Below are 13,747 nucleotides of genomic sequence, written 5' to 3' on the forward strand. Positions count from 1 at the left end.
AATTTATTCCGATATTCCGGAGTTTCTAAACTATAACCTCTCTGGAAAAAAATCGAGCAAACGAAAAAGATTGATTGTTCGATATATTGCTAAATATTCTGAAAATTTCAGAAACGTCATAAGGTCATATGCTCCTTTTCAAATTCGTGAAAACAAAGTGAAAAAAGAAGACCTTGACTAACAAATCTCAAATACTTCACTGCGAGCAGACAAACATCTTCAGGATTTTTTTTGGAGCAATTTACCTAACTAAAATGAAGCTAATTTCAAAAATATCGAAAAACAAGCAATCAAAACAGTCTAGCAAAATGTCATCTCCTCGCAGTCGAGCAGAGTCGAGCAGCTTTTGAATACGGTTAGAAATAATATCGGTTAGAAATAATAATAATAATAATAATAATAATAATAATAATAATAATAATAATAATAATAATAATAATAATAATAATAATAATAATAATAATAATAATAATAATAATAATAATAATAATAATAATAATAGTAATAATAGTAATAATAATAATAATAATAATAATAATAATAATAATAATAATAATAATAATAATAATAATAATAATAATAATAATAATAATAATAATAATAATAATAATAATAATAATAATAATAATAATAATAATAATAATAATAATAATAATAATAATAATAATAGTAATAATAGTAATAATAATAATAATAATAATAATAATAATAATAATAATAATAATAATAATAATAATAATAATAATAGAAATAATAATAAATTTCCAGAGGATCGAGCTGCTCGAAATGACGGTGAAAAAGCAATCGATTCTCAAAATTTTGCAGTGTTGCGAACTTTAGCGCATTTAAGAGCAGTTTTATCAATTAGAAAAAGCAGCTGTAACATGTGACTTTCAAAAAGAAGTAGTTTTTCTCCTTAAAAGGAAAATTCTTACTTCTCGTAAAGCGTTAAACGTATATCTCCACTGCTATGAACTAAGCCCTTTCGCTGATGTATGATCAGAATCATAAATAACATTGTAGTTACACATTTAGAAAAAAACATAGAAAAACACATAGAAAAAAATGGCAGAAATTTTACATTTGCAGGACTGTTACACTAAAGCCGATCATTTTTTTTAACATCTGACGGAGGATAGCCGCCTTTTTCACAAGGAGTTTTGCAAAATGAGGAAAATTTGACACTTTACAAATTCACTTAGGTAATTCGATTAGTTTTCGTTATGTGCTTTAAATTGGAAGGAACGAAGATCAAAAGGAAGAATCACTTTTGTTCGATGCTGCAGTTTTGAGTCAAGCATGAAAAATCCTGTATAGTAGGGTCAAGACGACATGAATCACGAGCGGAGTTGCGGTGCATTTGCGTACGCGCTCGAAACGGCGCGGTGGACGCTGCAGTTGGAGCCGACTTGGGACCATCGCAAACTGCAGCGATGGGTGGTGCCAGCAAGGATTTCACCACGCTCCTCGCTCGCTGCGCTCCACCGAAGCGCATCGAGAAAAACCGCTTACGCAATTCCGTGCGTGCTTCATGCCGTTCTGACCCTACTGTACCTAAATGGATACGAAGTTCTATTAAAAGCACTGTTCGGATGAATTTTATTTATAAGGTCTCCTCAGTGGTGACTAGAATTCAACAGGTACTTTAAAAACTTCACAGAAAAAACACAAAAAAACACCATCAAGTGAAGAAGGAAGATGAAAAAAGATCGTCAGACTGACCATTTTATAGAACGAAGCAATTCTTTACGTCCATTTAAGTGATGAAATGAAAGCGTGTTTAATCACTGACCCATTTTTTTAGCTTCCATTTTATCGTGTTACAGGTGAAAACACGTGTTGCGTCGTTGGGTGAACTGGTCACTTTGACATTCCTCGCGCGTTCTATTTCTAGATTTCTGGAGAATGAGGTTGGCGCTTTTGCCGTGATTCGTGCAAATCCTATTTATTACTGGAAGAAATCCACTGCAAGAAAAACTGCATACAAAAACTGTTCATCGACGCAAGTAATGGGCTTCCGAATAATGCTGTCGATCAAACACCTAGCGTTGAAAGACGAAGTGGAAATTTTATTCTGGGTCACAACCAACCCAAAGGGCTAATCATTCATGTTAAGCAGTAAAATATAGAGAAGAACGTTCCTAAAGAAAATCTGCTGAAATACTGCTAACATAATTCCTAACTAACAGAACTGTAATGTGCATAAAACCACAAAAAAAAATTAAAATTGACACACCCTAAGAAGTGGAATTTCGTCTTAGAGAAGACTAGGAATTCTTCCGAACTCAGACTTGTTTATTTCAATTTTCTAAAGTCATGGACTACGATAAACACTCGAGATGATTACGAATGAGGTGCTCATTGTATCCTGATGGAATGTGAATGCTTTCTGTCGTTGTGCAACTTCCAGCAAAAAAAAAACTATAGAAAACTAAGTGCCGTAGATTACACGAATCACTCATGTCTGCAATATTTTATGATGTTTTAATTTACATGACATTTTAATTCATCTCTAATATTACTTGTATATGAAAACGACATCCAGCTATGAGGTCAAATTTCAACATTAGAACGAAACAGAAGAGGTACACCAAAGCACTACGAAATGAAATTTATTTCCGTTCACTATTTCAATTGTTTAACTAAAAAAATCACTGTGGTAATAATAGGAAAGGTGTGGTTTTAGGCATGGACCACGACTTCTGTTGTCCACATCAAGGAAGCCGACACATGTCATGGATAGAGCACATTAATGGCTGATTGTTTCTATTCTTACTCTTCGGTGCTCTCACCGCGTGCCCATCGGTCAACGAAGGAAACTTCAGAGTAATCTTAGAAGAAAACTGTTAGAGAACAAGCAAACAGCAGCACATCCATAATCGGACTTTTGCACAGCTTTTTTCGTTGTAATTTTCTGTCCCAGTGATTTTCCATTAATCCGATTTTAAAAGTTATGTAAAAGTTGTACCGGTTACCATACCAGGGATTTGCGACACTTTGGTCGAGTGTCTGGCTTAAACACTTTTCGTCATGTCTTTAAAGGCAGCGTATCACGAAACTGACGTAGTACAGAAACATCAAGGAACCCGTTGAGTTCGGGTTGTAGATTACAGAACCCAGCGTGGCTCCGCCCAACTTCCCCGTAATCGTCGTAAAAAAATGGCTTGGAAAAGGGTGATTTTCCTCCAACGAGACAAGTTGGAACGCACCACCGTGCACGCGCCTACGAGTGAGCGGTCGGGGATCAATAATGCCTCTTCGCTAGACTATTCAAGTAAGACCAAAGAAGGGGACCGGAGTATGTATACCGGGACCTGTCCAACGTACTTCGCTAGGACAAACGCCGATTTTTAGGAAGATTAGAGGAAGTTGGGCGGACCCACACTGAACTTCCTCAATTTACAGCCCGAACTGTACAGCTTCCTTGAGTTTTTCGTACTACGTTATTTTAGTGATATGTTCCCTTTAACGATACTGTTTAAATCGTAGGAAGTCAAAAATAGCTTCGACAGCAGAAAAAAAAAACAGAGGTGAACTTCTGTAGTTTGAAGCTTTTGTCGTAATGTATAGTACGGTCAAAACGACACATGAAGCACGGTGCAATTGCGTACGCGGCTTCTCTCGAGGCGTTTCGGTGGAGCGTAGCGGTTAAGTTCGAGTGAGGACCTCTGTCACCATCGTTCATTGCTGCAGTTCGCGATGGTCCTACCTCGATTCCAACCACAATTTCCACCGTGCCGCTTCGAGAGCAGCCGCTTCTGGAACTGCATCATGCTTCATGTCATTTTGACTCTACTATATTACATGAGCATATTCCAGGAGAAGAGGAACTGGAAATGAAAAACATATCACAGATGAATGGAACTCTGTAATTTTTGATGTAATTCTTCTGTAATTTGAAGTTTTTCGTTATTTCTTTTCGTAATTTAGAAGATTTAGAAGTACTATTGTTTTAAGAAATGTAAGCATTAAACCCACATCATTCACAACATCAATGAACAAATCCAGACTTTATATGTGCAAGTATTTTTTTTCGATTCCTTTTTTTCTTCAGCAATTTTTTCTCTTGCCATCACATGGATTCGCACTTCAATGCTGTGTTCGTAGAGGAAATCTGTAAATAACGGAAAAGAACCACCCGAACCACCCAGATACGAAGTAGATCTGCTGCCGCCCACGCTTCCCGTGCGCTTATCGTCGGTGCTATGCTGACGTGTCGGACGTGCCCCGCCGATGAAGGCGTTCGCATTCGCCGTCTCTCGTCCTCCTCGTTGACCTGATTGTCCAAATAACGTAGCCATCGCCTGCGTAACGAGAAACACTTCGAGTTCCCCACATTCTGCCAATTAACAATCTTTGTATCAGTGATGATTTCTTGCTGATCTTCTTGATAAGTTTAGCGTTACTTAACTTCTGCGTTTTTATTTATTTGCGTTCCCGCTGTTAAGTTCTTCTTTCTTTATTTTTTTCTTTTTTCTTTATTCTTATTAATCTTACTTTCTTTCCGTTTACTTTTGCGATTTTATTTATTCTTGTAGCCACGGTTACATTCTTGTATATTTATTCTTGTAGCCGCGGTTCCTTCCAATTTTTCGGCTACTTCATCTTTCATGTTTTCTGGTATTGTTTTGATGGGTTTCTTCTGTACGAAAACATTCTATTCAATGACCAATGTTTTAAAGTTCGAATTGTTTTTAACTGAAATCTTATTATATTGTTTCACCCACTATATTGCTTACATTGCTCACTGTCACATACCTCTTTTCTGGCTCTTATCTTTCATTTTAAGCACCTTCCAACACTTTTCTAAAAGATTTCTCCTCTGTATTTGTTGGCTTACGAATCTCTTTCCATGTTTATTTTTGTTTTTTTTTTTTCGTTATTTGCTTGTTTTTCAGATGTCAACGGCAAAGTATCATCATTTGGAAGATGAAACGGGTAAACTAAAACCGGATGCTCAATCTAATATTGCTAATCGATCACACCTGGTTGAAGCGTTTCACTTCCTTCTTTGCGCTGGTGGTATTCTTACTTGTTATTTTTATTTTGGAATCCAGCAAGAACGTATGTGAGTTGATTTCTTCCCACTCTTTCTACCTTTTTACGTAGTACTTTGGCTTTCCCAACTAGATCATTGACCGTATATTTTACGAAAGGCTTCGCTGACCTAAGGTATAAGCAATTTCTCGCAAGGGGAAATATGTAGAGGTGCATTCAAACACTTTTTTTTTTTTGGTTTGCCGTGTCTATGTTAAAATCCCGTAAGGTCATGCTTTGTCAAATCGTTGAAGGTATTCCACCAAGGGCATAGGAGAAAATTAAGAGACCAACGAAATCTCCTCCCGATGAACATACTTTCGGTAACTTTTTTTGAAGAAAAGATTTCGCACTATTTAAAATTTCTTGCCCTTCTTATTTGCAAATGTACAAGATATCGACGGGAGAGTATAGGTTGCTCATACACTCAAAGTTGTTCCTTTCCTTTATGACCTATGTACATAATTTCAAAAAAAAAGAAGAAAAATAAAACTGTGAATTGAACGTACTCGCCGCTGAAATGTCGCCAAAATGGACCAAATCTCTTCAATATGTTGAATCTTAACTAACTAACTAACTTCAATTCTGGACATCCTTGCTACAATTTATGTGTTTTCGTTGAGAAAAATATTTGTAGGAAGCACTGCATTGGTAATCTCTCATCACTAATGCTAGAATCAGTTACAGTGAAGATTCTCTTCCAAGTTTTGGTTTCGTTCATCTTTTATCATTCAGAGTCCAAGGGAAATATGCCAACGGAGAGAAATTCACCTACACCCAAGCTCTGGTGTTCTTTTTATGCGTGGCAAACACCATTTTCGCTTGGATTCTCAGACCAAAAAGGGATGTTGACACAGTTCCAACAAGAATGTATGGATTATGTGCGGCTAGCTATCTCGGTGCAATGATTTGTAGTAATCAAGCTCTTCAGTACTTACCTTATCCAACCCAGGTCAGTTGTTTCATTCTTAATTGAAGTATTTACTCGATGTGTCCCGAGCTGTTAGATGTTAGCTCATCTGGAGCTGTTTAGGTTCTAGCTAAGTCATGCAAACCGATCCCTGTCCTTGTTTTTGGTGTTTTGTTTGCTGGAAAGAGATATTCATGGAGGAAATACATTTTTATTTTGATGATAGTTCTTGGCGTTGCCATGTTCCTTTATAAGGACAAGAAATCAACGTCTGAGAAACAAATAGGCATTGGAGAGTTCTTGTTGGTGCGTTTTTACATATTCTCAAGTATTTACATATCTTTATTTCTGTTTTCAAGCTCCTGTCATTAACTATGGATGGAACGACCACTTCTATCCAGGACAGAATTAATAAGAGTTATAAACGAAGTACCCTTAGTATGATGTTCTATATGAATTTCTTCTCAACAATCTACCTCATGATAGGGTTTGTCTTTTTTTTTTTTTGGTGCTCCCAGCTATCTTTTTGAGTAGGACATGTTTACAGGTTAGTTGTAACAGGCGAGCTGTTCGAATTTATCGGTTTTGTACAGCGTCATTCCTATGTGTTGTTCGATTTGTGTTTTGTCGCTGCATCAAGTTGCGGAGGGCAGGTGGGCCAAGCTTTGATCTTTCATTATAAATACATTTTTTCATAACATTATTTTTTTAATGATGAAACTAAAGGCAACCATAACATGACGATAGGACGTCAAAAACTATGACCTAGTATGTCTGGATGCTGCATGTACAGTTCCAGCCAGAATTTTTGTCCCCCTAGTCGCAGCATCTGAACCATCCCGTGACCAGTCTAGCCGATCGATGACACTGGCCGCCAGGTCGACTGCTATGTAATCAGCTAGGAAGGTTTCACCTAGAACGATTTACACACTGGTAGTGGCGCCTTTATTTTCGAATCTCTAACTTACTTTTTTCTCTTAGTAACTTTAGATTACATGTCATATATCCTCTAAGACTAATTCTTAGCTCTTAGGGCCCGATTGACTTAGTCATTTACTTCCAGAAATAAGGGCGCCACCGAGTGCCTCCCCCCTCCCCAACTACATTTTATCCCTACTTTTCATTTGTGCATGAGCCATCTTTCAGTTGTGTTTTTTTTTCGAGTATGATGTGGAGAAGTACTTCTCTTTCAGTATTTCATCTTTAAAACGATCAGCGAGTTCTCTCCGCTCACTTGTTCCGTCATCACCACTACACGAAAGTTATTCACGATCATCATATCTGTAGTGTTCATGAACCATCCGCTGAGCGACCGACAGAAGTGGGCGACTGCCATTGTTTTCTCAGGACTTATCATGGATGCCGTAGATAGCAAAATGGCTAAGCGGAGACAACATGCCAGTTAAGATTTGGCAACCAGCATTTTGTTACTTGGTTTTGAAGTAGATCTTGTAGCGTTTTTGGAACATATTGTTTTCTGTTTCCTGATTATTGTGACGAGGCCATGCCTTCAAAGTGATAATTGACGTCAAAGTTCTACAAAAGTATTTTGCTAGTGATGGCAATGATTTTTCAAGGCCTCCTGATGTTAAACTCATTGTTGTTATTTTGTTTCCATTAATCTCGTAATAACTACATTTGTTATTAGGACAATCCTACCCTCTTTTGCTGTGTTGTCCAGTTCAAAGAATAATAATGTATTAGTGCATAGTAGATGTATGCAATAATTGTTATAGAATTCGAAAATCGAATTCCGATGAGCTTCCAACATCTTTCAACTCAAGCTTTGGTGAATGTGTGTACTATAACTGCTTAGGGACTGGTGTATTGAACTCTCCATCAATGTTAGGATTTCAAACTATTTTTTGGAATTATAAAAGTAGTATTTCTTACTCTATCTCTGTTTTCTTTTCTGTTTCTCTTTTCTTTTTTGTCGGGGACGTGGGATAGAGTATCTTCTTTTGTTGTGGTGTGAACCTTGCAAATGTGCAGTTGTTTTTTTTTCCTGTTTTTCGACTTTTTCTGTGAGCATATGAAGTTGGAGCCGATGGTGAAGGTACTCCTCACTGTTCAGATTTCCACTTCAGCTCGTTATTGGGTTCCGCAATGTGCAGTTAGCCTAAGTCAACAACATAAACATGTTAAAATTGTGCATCCAGAGTACAGACCTTGATCTGAGGTTGGGTCAAAGAAACTTGGGAAACGATTACTCCACTATTTATCAATGCAAATCTATTTTGGCTTCATGGAGAAGTGATATGTACCTTCAGTACTTCGTTGAAGTTATTGGTATATCTGCCTGCATTTCTGCGCAAGAAGTGATGAGATATGAGAATAGGAACACAATACCTTTTAAGAGAAACTACCGTATTCTTACAAAAGAAACCCTAGAAAAATAGAAGGTATCGAACATTCTCGAATTCTGCTGCTATCAAGGATGCAGCACCAAATCTCAACTTATGAATTGACAAACTATTTATGAAAGGTGGAAGAAACGTGTATTCACATATAATAGTACACATCTTCTTCATTCAAAAACCTCGATAACTAAATCTGCTGGAAAGTAAAAATCAATATGTGTTCAGCTGTTTCTATCGAACATGTGAGCGTTTACTTACTATATTCTGCTGCAATACATAGGTAATTCTAGGATTGTCCTTCTTTTTATCACATTCTCTTCGTTCATTGCTTTTGTTCCCTAAGCGTTAAAATCGTCAACGAAATTTGACATTTGCACCTTTTGATCTTACCGCTTAGCTTACCTAGAGCTATGGTATAACATACATGTATAAAGTTAGGGGTATAACATACACATAGTTATACATACATACATACACACACACAACACAACAAAAAAACAACTGCAATATATACATACATACATACATACATACATACATACATACATACATACATACATACATACATACATACATACATACATACATACATACATACATACATACATACATACATACATACATACATACATACATACATACATACATACATACATACATACATACATACATACATACATACATACATACATACATACATACATACATACATACATACATACATACATACATACATACATACATACATACATACATATATAAACTACATATATAAACTATACATACATTTATAAACTTCAAATGCGTCACTCAGAACAACATTCAGGTTACGTACCCGAATCAAATGCTTCGACTGAGAAACGACGTTTAGGAAGTGGAGAGCGATCTGAGCAAGGAAGATTTTTTTCACTATGGTAGCAAAACAAAACTCTACTTCTTCCACATCCCAGCAGGGCATGGTCGCCAGCAAGCGGTCTAGGTGTCGGCGATTCTGCACACATTCCTATGTCAAGTGTTGTTAAGCACAAGTACTTGGTGTTCTATTCCGTTATTTTTCTAAATACCAAAGAGAAGCCGCGTCAGTAAAAGGTAGCATAGGCATTTAGTGTTATTAGAACCTCTAACTTCCAGGTAACCTCAATAAAGACTAAGTTTAAGTCCTAGCAATGTCTTCGGGAATGCTTTATACACACAAAGTTCTAGGTAAAATGTAGTTGGAGGGCGGGCGGCACTAAGTGGCGCTCTTATTTCTCGAAGTAAATGATCAAATCGATGAGGGCCCTAAAGCCTGAGCATTAGCCTTAGAGGATGTAAGCTATGACACGTAAGCTAAAGTTACTAAGAGAAAAAAGTAAGTGCAAGCGTGGGGAAATAAAGACACCCTGAGCGCCCCCCTCCCAACCACGTTTTTCTCCAAACTCCTAGCTTAATACTGCATTGCGAGACAGAATTTTTCGGAACGATAAGAGGAGTCGGCAGTTACTACGTTTTCGTTGCGAAAGGATGTAGTTGCGGCAAACTGTGTGGTTTTCCCCTCCGCGTCTTCCTACATTACTCAATCTCTCACTCAAATTCATACAATGGATGCATCCTTTCTTCGCAAAAGTAAGAGAACACAACACTCAAGGACACTCAAGAATGATATTTCATTGAAGGTAGGGAACGGTTAGAATCTCATGGCTCCCACCACGAAATACAGGAGTTGGCGAGGGGATCGAAACGAGGTGAAACGGATGGGCAGGGATGCGATTGTTCGATAAGTAACGCGGGAAGACTGATCATTTTCAATCGACAGCAATAGCAATCGATCGCATATCAACATATGTGATTGTACACATTAACCTGATTCCTGGGGCTCCGATAGATGCTGGCTTCACGGCAATGTCTGTGCAGGAATCAAGATGCAAAGGAGGGATCCATATTTGCAATGTACACAATATTTGGCATGTTTAATGTGTCCAGGAATTCTTCGAATGGTCATGATTGTTCGTCGTCAGTTTAGCACAAGAATTGTGTTAAGAATACACTAGAGGAAAAGAACAAGTCCTGAACAAGTAAGAGCCGCACTTCCATTGAACTGAAAAAAAGACAGTATACTTCACATAAATCGGATGTTCAATCGTAATTTATCAAGTTATGAGATGGTGTCGTGTACACGTGTGTAATTGCGTACGAGCAGGAAGTTTGAATCTCGCGGCAGGTTCCTCAGCCCGCGCTGCGCCCGCGTCGCAAGACCTCGGCTTCGCCTACGTCATCATTTGCCAATGCACGGCAACGCTGTCCGGACCTTCGTCAGTGTTTGAACTCCTATCTTTGAGGTGTTTTACTAGAGTAAATGATAAGTTCTTAGGTTGAATGCACTCCAGAAGGAGATTTCTTCAAGACTTTTCTTTTTTTGTAGAGGTTTTTCCTAGTCAGAAGGCGTCGGGGGCATGCGTACTATTTCCTTCCTTGGTTCCACGTCATACTTAAAACTCTGGCTAAGTATTGATGTTTAGACTGTTCCGGACTCCGCGTTATTCTGCCTTAAGTGTGTTTCTAACGTTATTTGCATGCTACTGAGGTTTTTGCTGGGCAAACATTTTTGCCTTTTTTCCTCCCAAAGAACTCTATTAGAAATGCAGAAAAGAGAAGGATGGAACGAAATTCTCTGCGAAGGAAAACGACTATTTGATTCGTTTTTCATTGTGGCTTCCTCTCCAATCAATAGCACTTTCGTTGAACGTCATAAAAAGTTCGCAGTCATTTTCTTCTATCCTTATCAGTGTTTTTTGACAAATACCTACTATTTTTGGCATTCTTTTCAAGTGTCTAGTTAAACTCATAAATCTAAATAGTTAATTTTGAGAGGAAAAACATTGATGAGGAGTTTTTTTTCTTTACGCACACAAAAACTGTAATTGGATATCTAGAAGCGGAGTTGTGGTGTCGGTTAAAACTGCAAGAAGTTTCAAGAACTTGAAATTCGGACCTTTTCATTAACTTTTTTTTCTATATTGGTTTTGTTTCTTAAAGGAATCATATCATCCGTGCCATGGTCAGAAAAATCCTACAAGTTGTTTACTCGTTTATTCTTTTTTTCTTCTCGAACCGACTCAGCCTTTATCAAGAATCGAACTCCCATTAGTATGGAACTGGTTCGCAATGCTTCCAGGAACCAATTGAAATATATTTTTTTTAAAATAAGTAACTCATCTACTTGCTTAGAATGACTGCTTTCGATTTCGTTAGTTCTGTACATGGTACTAACAGCACTGATTTTGTAAGGTAAGCTTACAACCACTGTATTTAACTAACAAAGGTAGTAGAGTATGAGGGATCTGGCGATCTTACCTCAGCAGCCTATTCACTGGTTTTACTTGAACGGTGATTCCTGAGGAGACGTCATTGATTTTGGACCACTCACTCGAGGATGCGGCACGTGCACAATGACGGTGCGTTCTCACGTATCTCGTTGGAAGAAACACCGTTTCCCATGCCGGTTTTCAGCCCTTTAGGGACACTTGAGCGTACTTGAAATCTATGCTTCGAATTCTATATTTGCCTGCAGAGACCCTAACATCGTCAGCTTTGCGATACACTGCCTTTAATTTGAACTGTTCGTTCTCATGAGATTCTTATTTCGAAGTCTGAAATTGCATATATGCGAAATCACTACCGTACACCCATTCACAAGGTTCATGCGAGGTGGATCTTCTCGGTGTGTTGGCACGCAGCATATGTGATCCAAACATGGATAGGATTGCGTCGCTTCCTGAAGATTGAAATAGAAATCAATTGCTTTCGTCTTTCTGCAATTTTTTTCCATTTGGTCAATGTTAATTAATTGAGGACATTTTTTTTCGAATTCCACTTTCGTAGCTTGCAGTTCTGAAAGATGTCACATAATCTCATAATATTTGTTACGCATCACATCAGCGATTATTCCCATCATCAATCTCTCCCTATTCAGCTCGATGGAACGTTATAGCAGACATTGGTTCTAGGAGTTTCTAGCGGTTGATTCAATGTCACAGAGGAAAGTATCCGTGTAGAGAAGTTATTAAACAGCATTAGGCTCTCCATACACTCCTTTCACCATCTTTATTTTGTCACATGCATAAAGAAAACGTAACATCTCCATATCAACATGACCTTCTGCTGGTCTCGTGTTCACTACCAGTTATCAGTAAAAGAATGTCTAAAATGAGATTGGAGGACACGCCTAATGTGTCTTCGTCCTCACTCTGCGGTGTTTCATTGGACAAATTTAAATTGAAAATAACTTTCCCGGGCAGGAGGCTGTAATCGATTTATGCACTTTTGGCCATACATCGAGTAAATTGCGTCACGTTGAGGGCTTATTGATTGAGATCTGCGACTAGGATCGATGTTCCTCATATTCATGTCATGAGGACCAAATGTGTAGAGTAGTACATGTCTTCGTTCTGTTTTTCAAGCGAGATCTCGTTAGAGTATACGTCTTTTCTCACATCTACTTGTAATCACTCGGCCAAGGCTGCGGCTATACTCGAAGAATGTAACACTTTCGTCGTTGACTTCGTCTGCGAAGCGAAGCATCGACTTTGAATACCTTCGTCTTGAATATGCACTTTACTTCTTTCGTCCTCTGATCCTGGTTTTCTTAGAGACGAACGTTTTTTTTTTTGACGAACATAGACTACAAATGCACAATCAGTTCTAATAAACGGCGTTGAGGACGCCCGTTAATTCGCCATTTTTACCGATTTACCTGGTCGATGCGTCAGCTGATACATTCTTAGGAGTATATCCACAGCTTAAAATGACTAGGATTTTAATAAGCTGAGGGGATTGTGTTCGCGCTGTTTTAGTAGGTTTTTTTTTGCATGTTGAGATTTGAAGGCGAAATCGTAGAGTTTCCTTTTTAAATTGACAATTTCTTGTTCAAACCCTGTAAAGGATAAGCGTGAAATTGAACTCTCGTGAGAAACCGTAGTAACTATCATAACAGGTTAATTTAACTATTTGTTTTCAAGTATGCTCCGAGCAGCTGTAATCGAATGGTGTCTATAAATCCATCGTTTTTGCTTTTTTTTTCATTTTACTGAGATAGTTACCGTACTACTGTTCCCCATGCTTTTCTTTCCGTTACCATTTAGTTCTTGGAATAATGTTTTGAGGTTTCTGAGCTTTGTACTAAATACAGCTTGGTTTGATTGTAGCTAATCACGATAACTAGTTGCTAACAGTTCTACTTTTTTTACTGGAACAATGGTACTATGTTACTTTTTTTTCCACATCAGACTTCCAAAGTTTGTTTGCCTTAAAGGCATCACCACAGGAATATGAAGTGATACGGATTTCAGGTGGAGTATTCGTATATGGGATTGTAGATTATGGAGAGGAGGGTCATTCCGTCCATTTCTTCCTAATTGCCGTAAAAAACGGCTCGGAAGATGCAGCCTGTGCACAAGGCTGC

General features: G+C 37.9%; 2 protein-coding genes across 3 annotated transcripts; one reads left to right on the forward strand and one right to left on the reverse strand.

Moving 5' to 3' along the window:
• Positions 1–241: 241 nt before the first annotated feature.
• RB195_008280 (uncharacterized protein) lies at positions 242–4,301 on the reverse strand (the record flags this gene model as incomplete). The annotated part of the gene is made up of 2 exons (XM_064194705.1): positions 242–810; positions 4,148–4,301. 2 exons carry the CDS (start codon positions 4,299–4,301, stop codon positions 242–244), a joined length of 723 nt encoding a protein of 240 aa, XP_064045850.1.
• A 597-nt stretch (positions 4,302–4,898) lies between these two features.
• Positions 4,899–7,353, forward strand: RB195_008281 (uncharacterized protein; the record flags this gene model as incomplete). 2 transcript variants are annotated; one of them, XM_064194706.1, is made up of 7 exons in its annotated part: positions 4,899–4,938; positions 4,996–5,068; positions 5,773–5,989; positions 6,071–6,253; positions 6,307–6,434; positions 6,495–6,600; positions 7,141–7,353. In XM_064194706.1, the coding sequence occupies 7 exons, from the start codon at positions 4,899–4,901 to the stop codon at positions 7,351–7,353; spliced, it is 960 nt and encodes a 319-aa protein (XP_064045851.1). The 2 variants fall into 2 exon arrangements, with proteins under 2 accessions (XP_064045851.1, XP_013293404.1); XM_013437950.2 differs by having other exon boundaries at positions 4,899–5,068.
• Between the last annotated feature and the right edge of the window lie 6,394 nt (positions 7,354–13,747).

Source organism: Necator americanus, chromosome III (assembly GCF_031761385.1).
Source record: "Necator americanus strain Aroian chromosome III, whole genome shotgun sequence".
NCBI classification, from domain to species: Eukaryota; Metazoa; Nematoda; class Chromadorea; order Rhabditida; family Ancylostomatidae; genus Necator; species Necator americanus.